Source organism: Myotis daubentonii, chromosome 16, assembly GCF_963259705.1.
Source record: "Myotis daubentonii chromosome 16, mMyoDau2.1, whole genome shotgun sequence".
In the NCBI taxonomy this organism is placed as follows: domain Eukaryota; kingdom Metazoa; phylum Chordata; class Mammalia; order Chiroptera; family Vespertilionidae; genus Myotis; species Myotis daubentonii.
In genome coordinates this window covers 5,449,196-5,465,067 of record NC_081855.1, presented here as the reverse complement: position 1 = coordinate 5,465,067, position 15,872 = coordinate 5,449,196, and the positions used below count along the sequence as shown (strand labels likewise).

Here is a 15,872-nt window from a genome sequence, read left to right as displayed (position 1 = left end):
GCAAAATAGACACAAGATTTATCATACACTATCATGTTAAATTCTCCAGAAAGGAAGAATTGATTTTCTTTGGAAGTTGGTTTATTTCTTAACTTTTCACAGTGTTAGAATACTTACTAATCTGATTATTTACTAGAGGCCCGGTGCATGACGGTTAGTGCAGTGGGGGGGGGGGGGGTCGCTCAGCCCGGCCTGTGCCCTCTCACAGTCCAGGAGTCCTCAGGGGATGTCCTACTGACAGCCCCATCACCCACCGCTGCCACCGAGCCTCCCTCTGTGGGAGGTGACTGGATGGGCGATCAGGGAACAGCACCACCCCCATCACCCTGCCTTTGCTGCCGCACGGCCTCCCTCTGCGGGAGGCGAGGACAGGGCATTGGGACAGTGCCACCCCCATCACCACACCGTTGCCACCTAGCCTCCCTCTGCGGGAGGCAACCTGACGGGCTGATCAGGGGATGGTGCTGCGCTCCCCTCCCCCATTGTTCCTCCGCCGCCGCTGGTCACCGCCCCCTCCCCCCTATCGCCATTCTCTCCCTCTGCTCACCGGCCCCACCCCCCCGCTGACTGGTCGTTCCTCTTTTCCATCAATTTGCATATTATGCTTTTATTATATAGGATGTCAAAGAAGGGAGAGTACAGCTATCCTAATGGATGCCCCAGAGGCATCTGAAAGTCAACACGGAGTGCTTCAGAGAGGCACCAGTGCACTGTGCTCTAGAGGTTAGAGCAGGACTTAGATTGCTTTTGAAAAGTTCCTGGTCCTGTGACCTTCCTTGGACAGTTAGGTGTGATTCTTTGAGCCTCAGTTTCTTCACCTGTAAAATGGTGTTAATAATATCACTGGTTATAAGGTCTAATGATGTAATTCATGTGACGCATGGTGCTCTGCACATAGTACATACTGAATATTAGCTAATCCTATCTAATAAAAGAGAAAAATGGTAATTGGCGTACGACGATACCCTTTTCATTGGCTAATCAGGGCTATATGCAAATTAACTGCCAACTATGATTGGCAGTTAACTGCCAACTATGATTGGCAGTTAACTGCCAACTATGATTGACAGTTAACTACCAACAAGATGGCGGTTAATTTGCATATGTAGGCACAATGCAGGGAGGCGAAAGGGAAAGCAGGAAGAAGCCCCCTGCCACTGACAGTGATTGGAAACCCAGGGGGGAGCTAAGAGCTGGGGGGCAGAGCAAAGGCGGCCCTGGGGCCGCCTTTGCCCTGCCCCCCAGCCATGATCGGAGAATCAGGCGCCTTTTCTGCCCTGGCCAGTGATAGCAGGAAGTAGGGGTGGAGCCAGCGATGGGAGCTGGGCAGGGTCGAAGCTGGCAGTCCCGGGAGCTAGGGGTCCCTTGCCTGGGCCTAAAGCGGAGCCCACAATCGTGGGGCTGCTGCAGCTGCGGGTCCCCGCTGCCCGGGCCGGACGCCTCAGCCAGAGGCCTCAGGCCTGGTCAAGGGGCCGATCCGGTGATTGGTGATCGGAGGGTGATGAGGGTCAACTCCTCTGGCCGAGGCATCAGGCCTGGGTGGGGGGCGGAGCCGGGGATTGGGGGGATATGATGGTCCCCTTGCCCAGGCCTGAAGCCTGGGTCAGAGGCGTCAGGCTTGGGCGGGGGGTGGAGCAAGCGATCAGAGGGAGATGGGGGTCCCCTGCCCAGGCATGATTCCTGGGCCAGAGGCCTCAGGCCTGGGCAGGGGCCAGAGCCAGTGATCAGGGGGAGATGGGGGTCCCCTGTCCAAGCCTGACACCTCTGTCAGAGGCGTCAGGCCTGGGCAAGGGGCCGATCCTGCGATTGGAGGGTGATGGGGGTCAACGCCTGAGGGCTCCCAGTATGTGAGAGGGGGCAGGCTGGGCTGAGGACACTCCCCCACACACACACCCAGTGCACGAATTTCGTGCACCGGGCCCCTAGTGTTACTATAATTATTTCTGGTTTTTAAAAATGTCTTTGTAAACCAAAGAACTTTTTATGCCTTTTGCTAATGAATCTCTATTTGAAACTAATTGTAAACCTTCCATTAACAGTAAAATGCCAGAGACCTTCCTATTGGAAGGGAACTACCAGGATGCCCACCATTACTTAGTATAGTGTAGTAAGGACAAAAGGATCAAAGAAGAGCTTTAGCTATTTGAAGGGAGAAGACAAATTATTATTCACAGGATAAGACTACCAACTGAAGCCCTAGCTGGTTTGGCTCAGTGGATAGAGTGTTAGCATGTGGACTGAAGGGTCCCAGGTTCAGTTCTGGTCAGGGCACATGCCTGGGTTGTGGGCTCAATCCCCCGTAGGGAACATGCAGGAGGCAGCCGATCAATGATTCTCATCATTGATGTTTCTATCTATTTCTCCCTCTCCCTCTCTGAGATCAATAAAAATATATATTTTTTAAAAACAATCTTAGAATGTTTAAAAAAAAAAAAAGAATCAACCGAAAAGTTATTAGAGCTAAAGGGAACATTCAAGTTTCTAAGAAAAAATAAATATGCAGAAATCCTCATCCTTCTTTCCTGTATGTTGGCAGTAATCAGTTATCTATACTAATAAAAGGGTAACATGCTAATTAAACCGGATCGACCAGACGTCTTCCGGACGTCTGACGACGTCCTGGATAAAGCCAGGGCCTGGTCCAGGAGAACCTGCCCTGGAGGCAGGGAAGCCACCCGTGGTCCTGGTGCCTGCCCAGATGAAGCCAGCTTGGGTCCCGGGTGCCTGTGGCCGGCCTGGGCAAAGCTGGCATGGGTCCCAGGTGCCTGCAGCAGACCGGAGGAGGGAAGCCTGGGTCCCAGGTGCGAGGGCTGAAGCAGAGGTGGTTAGGGGCGATCAGGCAGGCAGGCAAGCAGTTAGGGGCATCAGGCAGGCAGGTAGAGTGGTTAGGGGTGATCAGGCAGGCAGGCCGAGGCAGTTGGGGCAATCAGGCAGGTAGGCGAGTGGTTAGTGGTGATCAGGCAGGCAAAGAGAGTGGTTAGGTTCATTCAGGCTAGCAGGCGAGTGGTTAGGAGCCAGCAGTCCCGGATTGCGAGAGGGATGTTTGGCTGCCAGTTTAGGCCCAATCCCTGCATACAATACGGTAGGCGGACATTCCCCGAGGGGTCCCAGATTGCAAGAAGGTGCAGGCCGGGCTGAGGGGCCCCCCCTCCCGGTACATGAATTTTGTGCACCAGGCCTCTACTATCTATATAAACTCACATATGAAGAAGATGGTTTTCCTAGCAACAAAATATAAAATCTCTGTAAGTAATTTTTATCAAAGGATTTTTAAGAACTATATGAAAATATATAGGTTTCTTAATTTGAAAACTCATTGTAAAATGTCAAGTCTTCTATATTCATAAATTTAATGCAAGTCCAGTGAAAGTTCCAGTGATACTCTGGGGAGGACCTACTCAGAATGACTTTAAATTTAGGCTTATCTGGAAAAATAAATGACTAAGACTAGCTAAGCAAAAGAATAATGAATGAAAAGGAATTTATTCTGGCAGACATTAAAATGCTACAATCTAACTGATTTGGGTTATGAGTGATTTCACTTTCTTCTTTGTGCTTTTCTGATTTTCCAAAATTACAATGTGTTGATTTCATCTTAATAAAATTTGTATATAATATATACATATATATTTTAAGTCTTAATATAACTCATATCTGATATGAACTTTATTTTTTTAACCGGTATTACCTTTTTTAAAATTTAAATTTATTGATTTTAGAGAGGAAGGGGTAAGAGAGAGAGCGAGAAACATCGATTTGCTGTTCCACTTAATTTATGCATTCATTGGTTGATATATGTGCACTGACTGGAAATTGAACCCGCAACCTTAGTGTATCAGGGTGATGCTGTAACCAACTGAACTACCCGGCCAGGGCTATCCTTAAAATGCTTAAAGTTTTTTTTATACTTTATGTGGAAATAAATTATGTAGAGTAATTTTCATTAGCATTATTGCAGTAAAATTTATAATTTTATAAGCCTGTTTCTTGGGTTAGTTTGACTGCACCTTTTGAAAAGCATCTTTCATTTCCTATAACATTTATTGCTCTGCAGATTAAGCAGTGGGCTTAAATGGGCTAATTATAAGATTTGGAATCCTCAGATATCTGACCTCTGATTCAGGCCAGACTTGAATTTACAGAATGGCTAGATAATCTGATGTTTGCCTGTTTCCCAGTCAGAGTAAAGAGAAGGTTTTTTTCCTTTTACAGGGAAAAAAGTAATTGAATTTTTGAGGATTTTATTAGGTCATAGTGATGGTGTATGCACACAGAAGATTTAGATTTATAGGGTTTCTTAACCTCTCTGGAGGAATTTTATTTAGACCTTGACATTAGCATACGGTTGACATTAGCCCTGGATGGTGTGGGCTTGGTTCTTTCACATTTACTATTTCAATTTGTGGTTCTTCCCTTATTTTGATAACTTTAACTTTCATAGGAAAATCAGTTGCCTCTATGCCTTATGCTGAGGTCAGACGTGCTCTAGAGCAGGAAGCATGTGTGTACAATACTGGAGCATGGTCAGCACCACCCCGTAGGTTCTCTCCGAGAGAGTTCAGTAAAGCCGCTCCACAGCCCGGTAGGAGGGCAGCTCCCTGTAAGTGTCCCACCAGGTAAACAAATATCGTTCCTCAGTACAGTGGCTACTGGCCATCTACCTACTGATGTTAGACATGGGTGGTTTAATCTTGTCAATGAAGTGCTGTTCCAGGGTATGTCCTTGCCTTTTCAAAATTACTTTGTTTTTCTGCATTCCATCATCTATTCCTATATAATAAGAGAGGGATATGTTAATTAGCCCAGATATGCTCATTAGTCATGACCAGATATGCTAATTGGTCATGACCAGTATGCAAATTGACCATCACTCCAACACAAGATGGCCGCTCCATGTGGTCAAAGATGGCCGCCTCCATGTGGCCACAAGATGGCCTGCAGGGGAGGGCAGTTGGGGGTGACCGGGCCAGCAGGGGAGGGCACTTGGGGGCGATCTGGCCGGCAGGGGAGTAGTTCGGTGTCAATCAGGCTGGTAGGGAAGTGGTTAGGGGGTGATCAGGCTGGCAGGCAGAAGTGGTTAGGGGCAATCAGGCAGGCAGATAGGTAGGCAAGCGATTGGGAGCCAGCAGTCTTGGATTGTGAGAGGGATCCCAGATTGGAGAGGGTGCAGGCTGGGCTGAGGGTTCCTCCGCGCCACCCCCTCCCCCCCCCTCGCCCCCCATGCACAAATTTTGTGCACTGGGCCTCTAATATATAAAAGTCTAAGTGACCAGCCAACCGGCCGAGCCACCAGTAGCTATGACGTGCACTGACCACCAAGGGTCAGATGCTCAATGCAGGAGCTGCGGAGCAACAGCAACTTTGCAGAGTGCCCTCTCGCAATCCGGGACCCCTCAGGGAATGTCAGACTGCCGGTTTCTGCCCTATCCCTTCAGGCCAGGTCAAGGGAACTTACCTGCCGGAGGGACCCTGCTCACTCCAGAGACACCACCCCAGGTGTGGCCAGCCTGGGAGGGACCACCAGAGGTTGGCTCCAGGGTGTGTCCAGCCGCTCTTGCCCAGGCCCACCCTGCCAAACACCTTCAAAATAATTACCTTTCAATGTGCACAAATCCATGCACCAGGCCTCTAGTTAGTTATATTCAGTTGAGATTCACTGGGCCACTGGGAAATTTATGTTGGCACATGTATACTGTGACATTTGACTGGCTTTTCTCTTAAGAGTACATGTACTTTGTAAAAAACTTGAGATCTCCATTCTCCCCCACCTATCGCAGAAATTCAAGAGTCTGAGAGAGCTAGAATCAGTAAATGTTTCTCAACTTACGAGAGGTGCATAGAGATTATATAATTAGTTGTCAATCATGTCAGTATCTTCTCCAAAGTTGTAATATCAGCTATCCCTAAAAAGCACTCTTTTATCTCACCTCCATTGTGAGGTCCAAAGAGTGATAGAAAAAATTATTAAAGATTCTGTCTACATATGCTACACAGAAATAGTTTGAAATGAACATTTACTTGGAAGCTCTGGTTTGATGGGGAGTTGAATATTTCAACCTCACAAATACCATTAGTGACCTGAATGTGTATACAGGTTTAATTAAAGTGACAGGGAAGTTTAAAATAGAAATGTTCATCCTCAGCTTCATCTTGCCCTTATATTCTAATTTTTGATTCAAAAATTTAGGAATGACTGTGATAGGTAAAATGTTGCAGACTGGCAAATTGACTATTTTAAATCATTGTTTTCTTCCTTTTAAAAGTCCTCCAGCCTACTCCACATCACGTGATAACTAATCTCCCTGAAGGGGTTCGGCTTCCAACAACGCGACCCACTAGGCCACCTCCTCCTCTCATCCCGTCATCCAAAACCTCAGTGGCTTCAGAAAAACCATCTTTTATACTGGGAGGCTCCATCTCACAGGTAAAATGGCTTCTCTTCCCAGTAGCTTTTCCTGGTGCATATGGCTTTGGTAAAAATTTTCCCTCCTCATACTGATCTGTCAAAATCCTAATAAATAAAAATCTGTTTATATATGACCAGAAAATGCAGCAATCACTGTACTCCATGCCATGCCCAGGAAGTTTATGTGAGTTACAGGCCCAGATCGTGGGCTCTGGCACACTGTCTGGTTTAACTTACAAAAGGCATGTGTGCTCTGAAGCCTAGTGTAATGGAAGTGAAAATGGAGTGTTGTCAAGTAACTAGAATATCTGTTGACTAACTATTGTAAAGGCTCTACATGTTAAATCTTAGATAATGGGCAAGCCTTAGTTTATTCTGACTTTGGCCAATATATATCTTTCTTTTTTTTAACATGGTCTGATCTTAATGGCTCACTCAGTTTTTACTGTCGTGCACAGCCAGCGACAGTAAAATGTTACTTTTAAAGATTCTGTTTACGTATGCTAAGGTTATAGAGCAATTTTGTCACTTCAGAATATTTTCTCTTGCCCTTTTCTGAGCAGTCTCCTTTTCCAATGCCTGAAGCAACCACTGTTCTGCTTTCTATTGTTATAGATTAGTTTTGCCTTTTCCAGAACTTCATATAAATGGAATTACACAGTGTGTACTGTGTCTGTCTTTAACTTAGCATAGTGGTTTTAGGAATTTATCCAGGTTTTTGTATATTCAGTAGTTTCTTCCTTTTTATTGCTGACTACTCCATTGTATGAGCATACCAGTTTGTTGTCCATTTCCTTGCTGATGAAAACCTGAACTGTTCTAGTTTATGGCTACTGTGAATACAACAGATAGGAACATTTTTTCTGGGCTTTTTGTAGGCATAAGTTTTCATTTATTTTGTATAATTCTGACAGTGGAATTGCTGGGTATATGTAATCTATGGGGTGTGTAATGTTTTTGTAGTTTTATTTTGCATTTCTCTGGCAACAAATGAGGTTGAGCACTTTTTGATATACTTATTGGCTCTTTGCATATCTGATTGTGATGTGACTGTTTAAGTCTTAACAAGTTTTATTTGGTCTTTTTGTTACTAGGTTATAGAAGTTCTAGAATGGACAACAATTCTCTGTTAGCTAGGTTGCCTTTTTTGATGTTTTGTTGATTTCCCTTGTTCTGTAAAAGCTTTTTAGTTTGATATAGTCCCAGTTGTTTATTTTTGCTTTTGTTGCCTTGCCTGAGGAGACATATTCAAAAATATATTGCTAAGAATAAAATAAAAAAAATTTACTGCCTATGGTTTCTTCTAGGAGTTTTATGGTTTCAGTCTTATATTTAAGTCTTTAACCAGTTAACTGCCACGTGTCCAAAACAGAAACCATGCCCATTTCTTCCATATGTGCTGGAATATTTACGAATTTAAGTTACCATAATTTTCTCTACAAACCCAGAGATGTCCCTAACAAATCTGATTTTAAAATTGGGTGACCAGAGTTGATATGCTAGGTTTGCGGTGATAGACGCGCGTAGTGTGTGGGGACGGTCTGCCTCTTGCGTCTATAGACACTTATGGCTACAAAGGACTAATTTATTTTGAGTTTATTATTGTATTTGATGTAAGAAAGTAGTCAGCTTCTTATTTTTCTTTGCATGTATATGCTCAATTTACAAAGAAACTCTTTTCCCCATTGTATATTCCTGCCTCCTTCATCTCTGCTTAATTGACCATGTAAGCATAAATGAATTTACCATGTGAGTGTAGATATTTTAAAATTTGACCATTTTATTAATTTTGTATTAGTTAACATTTAATTAATTGACCATGTAAGCATAGATTACTTGGCCATATAAGGATTTTCTTGCTTTATAAATATCTATTTTAATATTTGAGCATTGGGGGTATAAATTTTTATAAACAGAAATGTGAACATTAACTTTGTACTTGACCTTGTGAAAAGACACTGTTATTTTGGACTTTTAAAATTATTTTTAGGGAACACCTGGCACTTATTTGACTTCTCATAATCAGGCTTCCTACCCTCAAGAAACCACTAAGCCCTCAGTGGGCTCTATCTCTCTTGGACTACCACGGCAACAGGAATCTGCCAAAGCAGGTCAGTGAGTAACTGTTCATCATGTTTCTGCCTTTATAGCATCATAGTCAGTAACTCAGCAGTTGATCTCTACATTTTTCTTTTGCTTTGGTCCATAGCTACTGTGCCCTATATCAAGCAGGAAGAATTTTCTCCCCGAAGCCAAAACTCACAACCTGAGGGTTTATTGGTCAGGGCACAACATGAAGGAGTGGTCAGAGGTAAAAATATGCTGTTCGGCAGAAATATTAAACTTTTGTCCCCAATTAATTTATTAAAGTAAGTAATCGATATGTTTTAATGGTGGGTTTTTAAGTTAGAGCCTTTAAATACTAACTTTAAGTTTTCTTTCCATATAAGAATGACTTAAGAACTTTGAAATTCCATATTTCAGCAGTCCTTTGTAATAAGTGCAATATTACTTTAAAAGTACATTTCAAGAAAACAAAAAATTTTTTTGTGTGCTGCTATTTCCTTCTCTTATCCCTCTCCCAAGTATGGGGTGATGTTTGTGTGTTTTCTTTGCTGTAGAGGATATACATTGCTAATGATTTTGTTGTTATTCAGGTACCACAGGAGCCACTCAAGAAGGAAGTATCACCCGGGGTACTCCAACAAGCAAAATTTCTGTGGAAAGCATCCCATCACTACGGGGCTCTATCACTCAGGTTAGTTACGATCATTCCTGGAGGAAAAGTCTCAAGAGCTTTGGCTGTCCAGCTGTATAGCTTTGTGATTAAGTTGTTCATTGTTCTGGGTATTGGGACTGGGTTTCAGTGATGATAAATCCCAGATCCATAAACTGTCTGCGTAAAGTCATTAATGTGATTATTTTGACTATAAGCTGTGGTTCATTTGAAAGGTTTGTAATCTTACTATGTAAGCTGCCTTGCTAGAATCTTAATGCTAAACTAGGAAATATGGATGGCATTGACAAAAGCACCAAAAATCAAGTATCTTCTTCTAATTTTCGGCTAAATAAATTGCCAATTTTGAGTACTAAAAGGTATTTTCCTCACTTAAATGTTAATTTTAGTTTGAAATGTAAAACACTCCTTAGCCTCTTTTTTTTTAATTTTTTATTTTTTTTACTCCTTAGCCTCTTTATTAATATAAATCTGGGAATGGAAAATTCTATGTTGGGAAATTATTATAGACAGAGTTCTGTATTTTGCACATTGCACCTATCACAGGTTTTCTGTTCTATTCCTCCTCCTTGTCCTTTGTTCCTGTTTCCTAGGACAGTGGTTGTTAAAGTGTGGTCCCTAGATCAGCAGCATCAGTGTCTCCTGAGAAATTGTTGGACATATAAATGAGGCCCCACCCCAGATGTACTGAAATCTCATCCATGGGGAGGAGACCCAGCAAACTGGGTTTTTTTTGTTTGTTTGTTTGTTTGTTTGGGTTTTTTTTTAAAATATATTTTATTGATTTTTTTACAGAGAGAAAGGGAGAGGGATAGAGAGTTAGAAACATCGATGAGAGAGAAACATTGATCAGCTGCCTCCTGCACACCCCCTACTGGGTATATGCCTGCAACCAAGGTACATGCCCTTGACCGGAATCAAACCTGGGACCCTTGAGACCGCAGGCTGATGCTCTATCTGCTGAGCCAAACCGGTTAGGGCCAAACTGGGTTTTTCAGCCCTCCGGTGATTCTGCTGCATGCCCATTTGAGACCCATGCTCTTGGACCTTGCTGACCAAGTATGGTTTGTGTCCCAGAGCATCAGCATCACCTGGGAGCTTGTTAAATTATGCAGAATTTTCAGTCCCCACTTTAGACCTATTGAATCAGATACTCCATTTAATAAGATCTCCCAGTGATTCCTCCTTAAGACATGGTTTATAGCAGTGGTCGCCAACCAGTGGTCTCTGGACCACTGGTGGTCCGTGAGGTCCGAAAGGTTGGCAACCGCTGGTTTATAGGAGATAGCATATAGTAATCTAGAAAGTTACATACAATTCAGATCTCTCCTTTCACATTTGACCAAAATATATGTTCCCCTGAAATTAGTTTGTAGAATAAGCAAATACTTTAATATAAACAGAAGAAAAGTAAATGGCCTATGCATATTTTTTTTTTTCTTCATTTTCACTCTCGTATCCAAACTGCGGGTAGGAAGACAGAATGAACTATATCAAATGAGGCTAGGCTTTATCTGTTTATTTTTAAATCAGTCTGACATGGGCACTTTCAAAGTAGGTATGAAGAACTTCCAGATGTTTGCTACTGAGCTCACTTAATGGCTAAATGAGGAAATGTATTGGTCTCATTATTCTTCCTGCTGTAAGCATGTCATTTCAAATTGTGCTGTCTAGAATTTTGAGAACTCAAAATGTGTGAGTGAGCTAGGCCTGGCCCTTCCACTTCCATTTCATCCCCAGCAGTTCACTTGTGCCAAGTACTTTACATATTAGATTTCATGAATGATTTTCCTAGAAGGAAGGGTTTATTGTTCAAAGGAAAGGTAAAAAGAACCATGGTCATAGGCAATCCAAAAGATGATAGGACCTAAACTGAATCCATATCACAAAATAGAGGGGGTATAGCTCAGGGGTAGAGCATTTGACTGCATATCACAAAATGGAGACATCTGAATTTTTCTTCCTTTTCTCTTACTGATGACTAGGGGTCTAACCCAGGAGAAGTTTGGGAATTGAAAGTTCTTTATTCCTCTTACCACATTATAAGAGAAAGTTGTGGTATTCTGAAAGTTACAGCTTAATTTATCTTATTTTTATTATTTTTATCTTATTTTTATTAGAAATTTTGAAGAAACTTAATAAATTTTGCATGATTTTAGGCCTTAACACAGTTTTTTTCTTTCTCCAGTTAAGTGCCTTTATAAAGGTTTAACTTCACACTGTCGAAGAAAGCTGGTTCAACTCATATTTATCAACATTTTAAGAGGTTTTTTGTGTCAGTGTTCAAGGATAAAGATATATAGTATTTTTTTATGTTTATAAAAACTTAATGTCTGATTTTCTCTCATGTGCTCATTTTTTCTTCTTTGGAAATATGGGTTGGTTTGACTCTCAGTGTGGTAGATTAAATTTTAGGTATCTTGCATTTCCACTAAACTTGAGTGACTTTTCTGGTACTTGTGTTTGATTTGATGGCAGGGTACTCCAGCTCTGTCCCAGGCTGGCATACCAACTGAGGCTTTGGTGAAGGGGCCCATTTCTAGAATAACTGAAGAGAGCAGTCCTGAGAAAGGCAGAGAGGAAGCTGCATCCAAAGGCCATGTTATTTATGAAGGCAAAAGTGGACACATCTTATCTTATGATAGTAAGTATTATGTCTATACAATGAAGCCAATACTACAACATGTGACTACAAACATGGCCTCTGATGCTCCACATACTTGCTTTAGGGAAGTCAGTTTCCCTTCCCTGAGCACAAGTTTCCTCTGTGTAAAAGGGGTTAATAGTACCTTCTCATGAAATGTTTATGAAAAATTAACTGAAACAGTCAATGAAAAGTGATGAACAGTGCAAACCTCATAGTAAGTGTCACATAAGTGTAGCTAACATCAACTCTAATTTGTTGATTTAGCCTAGGAAAAGGCTCTTTGTTATCTTTAATAGAACCACATTCATTTTAAAGCGATTCCTATTTTATGAGTTAAGCATTCGGGAGTAGATGATAGTCTGATGATCCTGGAAGAATATTGAATTTAAATTCTCCTTAAATATAACTATTTTAATGTCTATAAGAAAATAATTCTTTAGATGTATTGTTAAGTTATATTTTCCCAGTGTTATGATTTTATAAGAATGACTCAGTTCTTTTTATAAAAGCCAGGTGATGAGCTAGATTTGAGTTCTCATTTGCAATTGCTTTTGTGACCTGAGTGGTCACTAGTCATGCTTTACCTTTCTCTTCAAATATAAAGAAATAAAGTATGTGAGCACACAGTGCCTGACACAAGGTATATGGTAACTTTCTTATTTCCTTCCTCCTTTGTTGCTTTAACATTCTGGCATATATTGGTTTACATTTTGTTTCTGGGGCAAGAAAATTAATGTACCTTGTCTAAGACAGAAATCTGAACGTGATCTTTGACTCCTCCGTTTGAAGCTTTCCACATCCAACCAACCAGTCACAAAGTTGTTTCTCTTCTCTTCCTTAAAGTCTCTGGAATCTGTCCATTTCATTTTATTCCCCACTGTTACCGTCATCTGTCATCTGGATGGCTAAGTAGCTGCCTAACTGATCTCCCTGCCTTCAGTTTTAACCCATAGTCAGAACTGTACATCATGTCACTTCCTGCTGGATTCTCCATTGCCTTTAAGGTCATCATAAATCCCTTACCTTGGCTTAATCACCCTTCCATGTTCTGCTTCCAGCTTATCTCTTCAGGTTATTCCCTTCTCACTTTTCCCCTTAGGCCCTTTGCAGTTACTCCCCCTGCACTCTTCTTCCCAGCTTCACTCTATACATTGGCCATTAACTGAGTTTAAGTCCCCCCCTCCTTTTTTTTAAGAGAAAGAGAGAGAGGAAGGGAGTGGGAAGAGACAGAGACATTGATTTGTTATTCTACTTATTTATGCATTCATTGGTTGCTTCTTGTGTGTGCCCTGATTAGAAATCGAACCCCCAACCTTGGTGTATCTGGATGATGCTCTAACCAACTGAGCTACCCAGCCAGGGCTGAATTTAAGTTCTTTTAATGTATCATACTCTGTCTTGCCCTCGGGATTTTGTGTTCATTGTTCCCTTGGCCTGTGCCACCTCTTTTGTTGTTGTTAATCCTCACCCAAGGATATTTTTCCCAATGATTTTATTTTATTTTATTAGAGAGAGCATGGAAGGAAGGGAGTGGGGGAAGGAGATAGAGACAGATAGAGAAAAACATCTATGTGAGAGAGACACATCGATTGGTTGCCTCCCGCGTGCGCCCCGACTGGGCCTGGGATGGAACCTGCAACCCAGGTATGTTCCCTTGACCGGGAATGAAACCCGAGACGCTCTGTGTGCAGGTTGACACTCCAACCACTGAACCACACCAGCCAGGGCTCTCCCTTTACTTTTGACTTAAGCAACTTTTGTCATTCAGTTCTCAGCTTAAACATTACTTTTTCTAGGCAGTCTTACCTATACCTTTAAGTGTTAGGTTTCCCTTCCAGCATTCTCATAGCACATTGTACTTCTCTTTCATAGTACTACTTATACTCTGTAGTAATTACCTAGTAACTTATCTGTATCTGCTACTATTGAGTAAGTTTCATGGACAAAGGGACTTAATTTGTTAACCTTATCTGTAAGCCTGAACTCAATAAATATATTTGAATGGCCAAAAACATTTTTATAAATATCATTTGCACAGATGTATATTGTTGGTTAAGACTAGTTTTTATATTATTATTTTTATAAGATAGACTATGAAATTATAATAACTTTCTTACTGTACAATGGACCTTGAGCTCTGTCTGAGCAATTCTTTTTCCTATATTTTGCAGACATTAAGAATGCCCGAGAAGGGACAAGGAGTCCAAGAACAGCTCATGAAATCAGTTTGAAAAGAAGCTATGAATCAGTGGAAGGAAATATAAAGCAAGGGTTGTCAATGAGGGAGTCTCCCGTGTCAGCACCATTAGAGGGTAAAATCTTATTTCCAGAACAGCATTTAGATACATTTAATTTGGTCTAGTAAATGTGCATTGTTGGGTTAGGTTGTATATTACTAATATGTATACTGTATAAAATAGATGCTGTATTAATATGAAATTAACTTCCTATTCATATTGACATACAAATCAGGTGCTACATGACAGTGGAGGGAAGTAAAAATTAAACATAATTGGTCACATTGTAGGTGACTATAAAAATCCTCATATAATTTGTAGATTTTTTTCTGTTTGAGATAAATGAATTTAAAAATGTAAAATTCATTAGAACTTTGTATTGCGAGGCAGATAAAGTGGTGTAATGAATAGAGCAAAGACATGTATTTGAATCCCAGCTTCCCCTTCTCTGAACCTCTTTTCTCTTCTGTCAATTAGGGGATTGTACCCTACCATTGTTAGAGACAGGCATCCATCCTGTGCTGATCTTATGATATGCATTCAGTAAATGATAGTATGGTTTGGTTTTGTTTTAAATATATTTTTATTGAGTTCAGAGATGAAGGGAGAGGGAGAGAGAGAAAGAAACATCAGTGATGGGAAAGAATCATTGATCGGCTGCCTCCTGCATGGTCCACACTGGGGATGGGGCCCGCAACCAGGGCATGTGCCCTGACCAGGAATCAAACCGTGACCTCCTGATTCATAGGTTGATGCTCAACCACTGAGCAACCACGGCCAGGCTGGGTTTTTTTCTTAATGACTCACTTTCTTGAACTCTTAACCTGCGTCAACTGTTTAATTTTACTTGGGATGAAATACTCAAAACAGGGTAAGGACCCCTCGACTTATCAGCAATACAAGGTGGGACAAAGTTGTATGTGAAAAAGAATTTATTCTTGTATTATTTATTAATTATTGCATTATTTTCCATATGAACAACTGTAAACCTATTTTTGCCCCACCCTGTACACATATAACATGAAGCTTATTGAGAGCTTATTTATAACGCTTTAATTTTGATTTGCATGTTTCATTTACTGTTTTATATACTTTCGAGTTATCTATTTTTCATGTTTTCTCTTTCTCACAGATGTATTTCAGAGTTAACATGATTTTCAGTCCCTTTGTATTTTCTCTCACCTTGATAAAGAAGCATTAGGATTTTAGGTTTAGCTTTGAAAGTGTCTTTCTTTTCTTTTTGACCTCTAATAGATGTCTTTTGTGCCCATTTTCTATTAGGAAAAGATTTAAAAAGGAATAGTGGTACTTCCAACTTTTATTCCATGACATGCTTCTGAATAGGTCACAAATTTAAAATATCCCCCCTTTTTTTTCAATATAGTTGATATTCAATGTCATATTAGTTTCAGATGTGCAGCATAATGCTTAGACATTTATATAATCTACAAAGTTATCCCCCAGATAAGTCTAGTGCCCACCTGGCACCATACATAGTTTACAATGATACCCCTTTCTCCATAGAGCTTTTATCAAAAACATATACTCTAAGGACAGTATAAGTACATGTGGATTGACATACACATTGTGTTTAATACTTGAATTGCTTTCTTGTTTTGAAGGACTGATATGCCGAGCATTGCCCAGGGGGAGCCCTCATTCTGACCTCAAAGAAAGGACTGTGCTCTCTGGTTCCATAATGCAGGGTAAACATTTTGCTTGTTTGCTGTGACTCCCTCACTGTCATACTAGTTTGAGATTAATTTGCAGTATGTGAAACATGTTTTTCAGGATATTTTCCCCTTTGAAATATTAGATATTTAATCTTTTTTTTAAATGTAGAGA

General features: G+C 41.1%; 1 protein-coding gene across 9 annotated transcripts in view; it reads left to right on the top strand.

Annotated features, from left to right (window-relative positions):
- NCOR1 (nuclear receptor corepressor 1) overlaps positions 1 to 15,872 on the top strand; it is a 244,548-nt gene that overhangs the window by 192,952 nt on the left and 35,724 nt on the right. For 8 of the 9 annotated variants that reach the window (XM_059668513.1, XM_059668520.1, XM_059668516.1 and 5 more), the window contains 7 exons: positions 6,264 to 6,424; positions 8,397 to 8,517; positions 8,616 to 8,717; positions 9,064 to 9,164; positions 11,622 to 11,787; positions 13,962 to 14,102; positions 15,650 to 15,733. In XM_059668513.1, coding sequence (XP_059524496.1) covers positions 6,264 to 6,424; positions 8,397 to 8,517; positions 8,616 to 8,717; positions 9,064 to 9,164; positions 11,622 to 11,787; positions 13,962 to 14,102; positions 15,650 to 15,733 — 876 coding nt within the window. The remainder of the gene's footprint in view (positions 1 to 6,263; positions 6,425 to 8,396; positions 8,518 to 8,615; positions 8,718 to 9,063; positions 9,165 to 11,621; positions 11,788 to 13,961; positions 14,103 to 15,649; positions 15,734 to 15,872) is intronic. The other variant, XM_059668517.1, reaches the window with a different exon arrangement.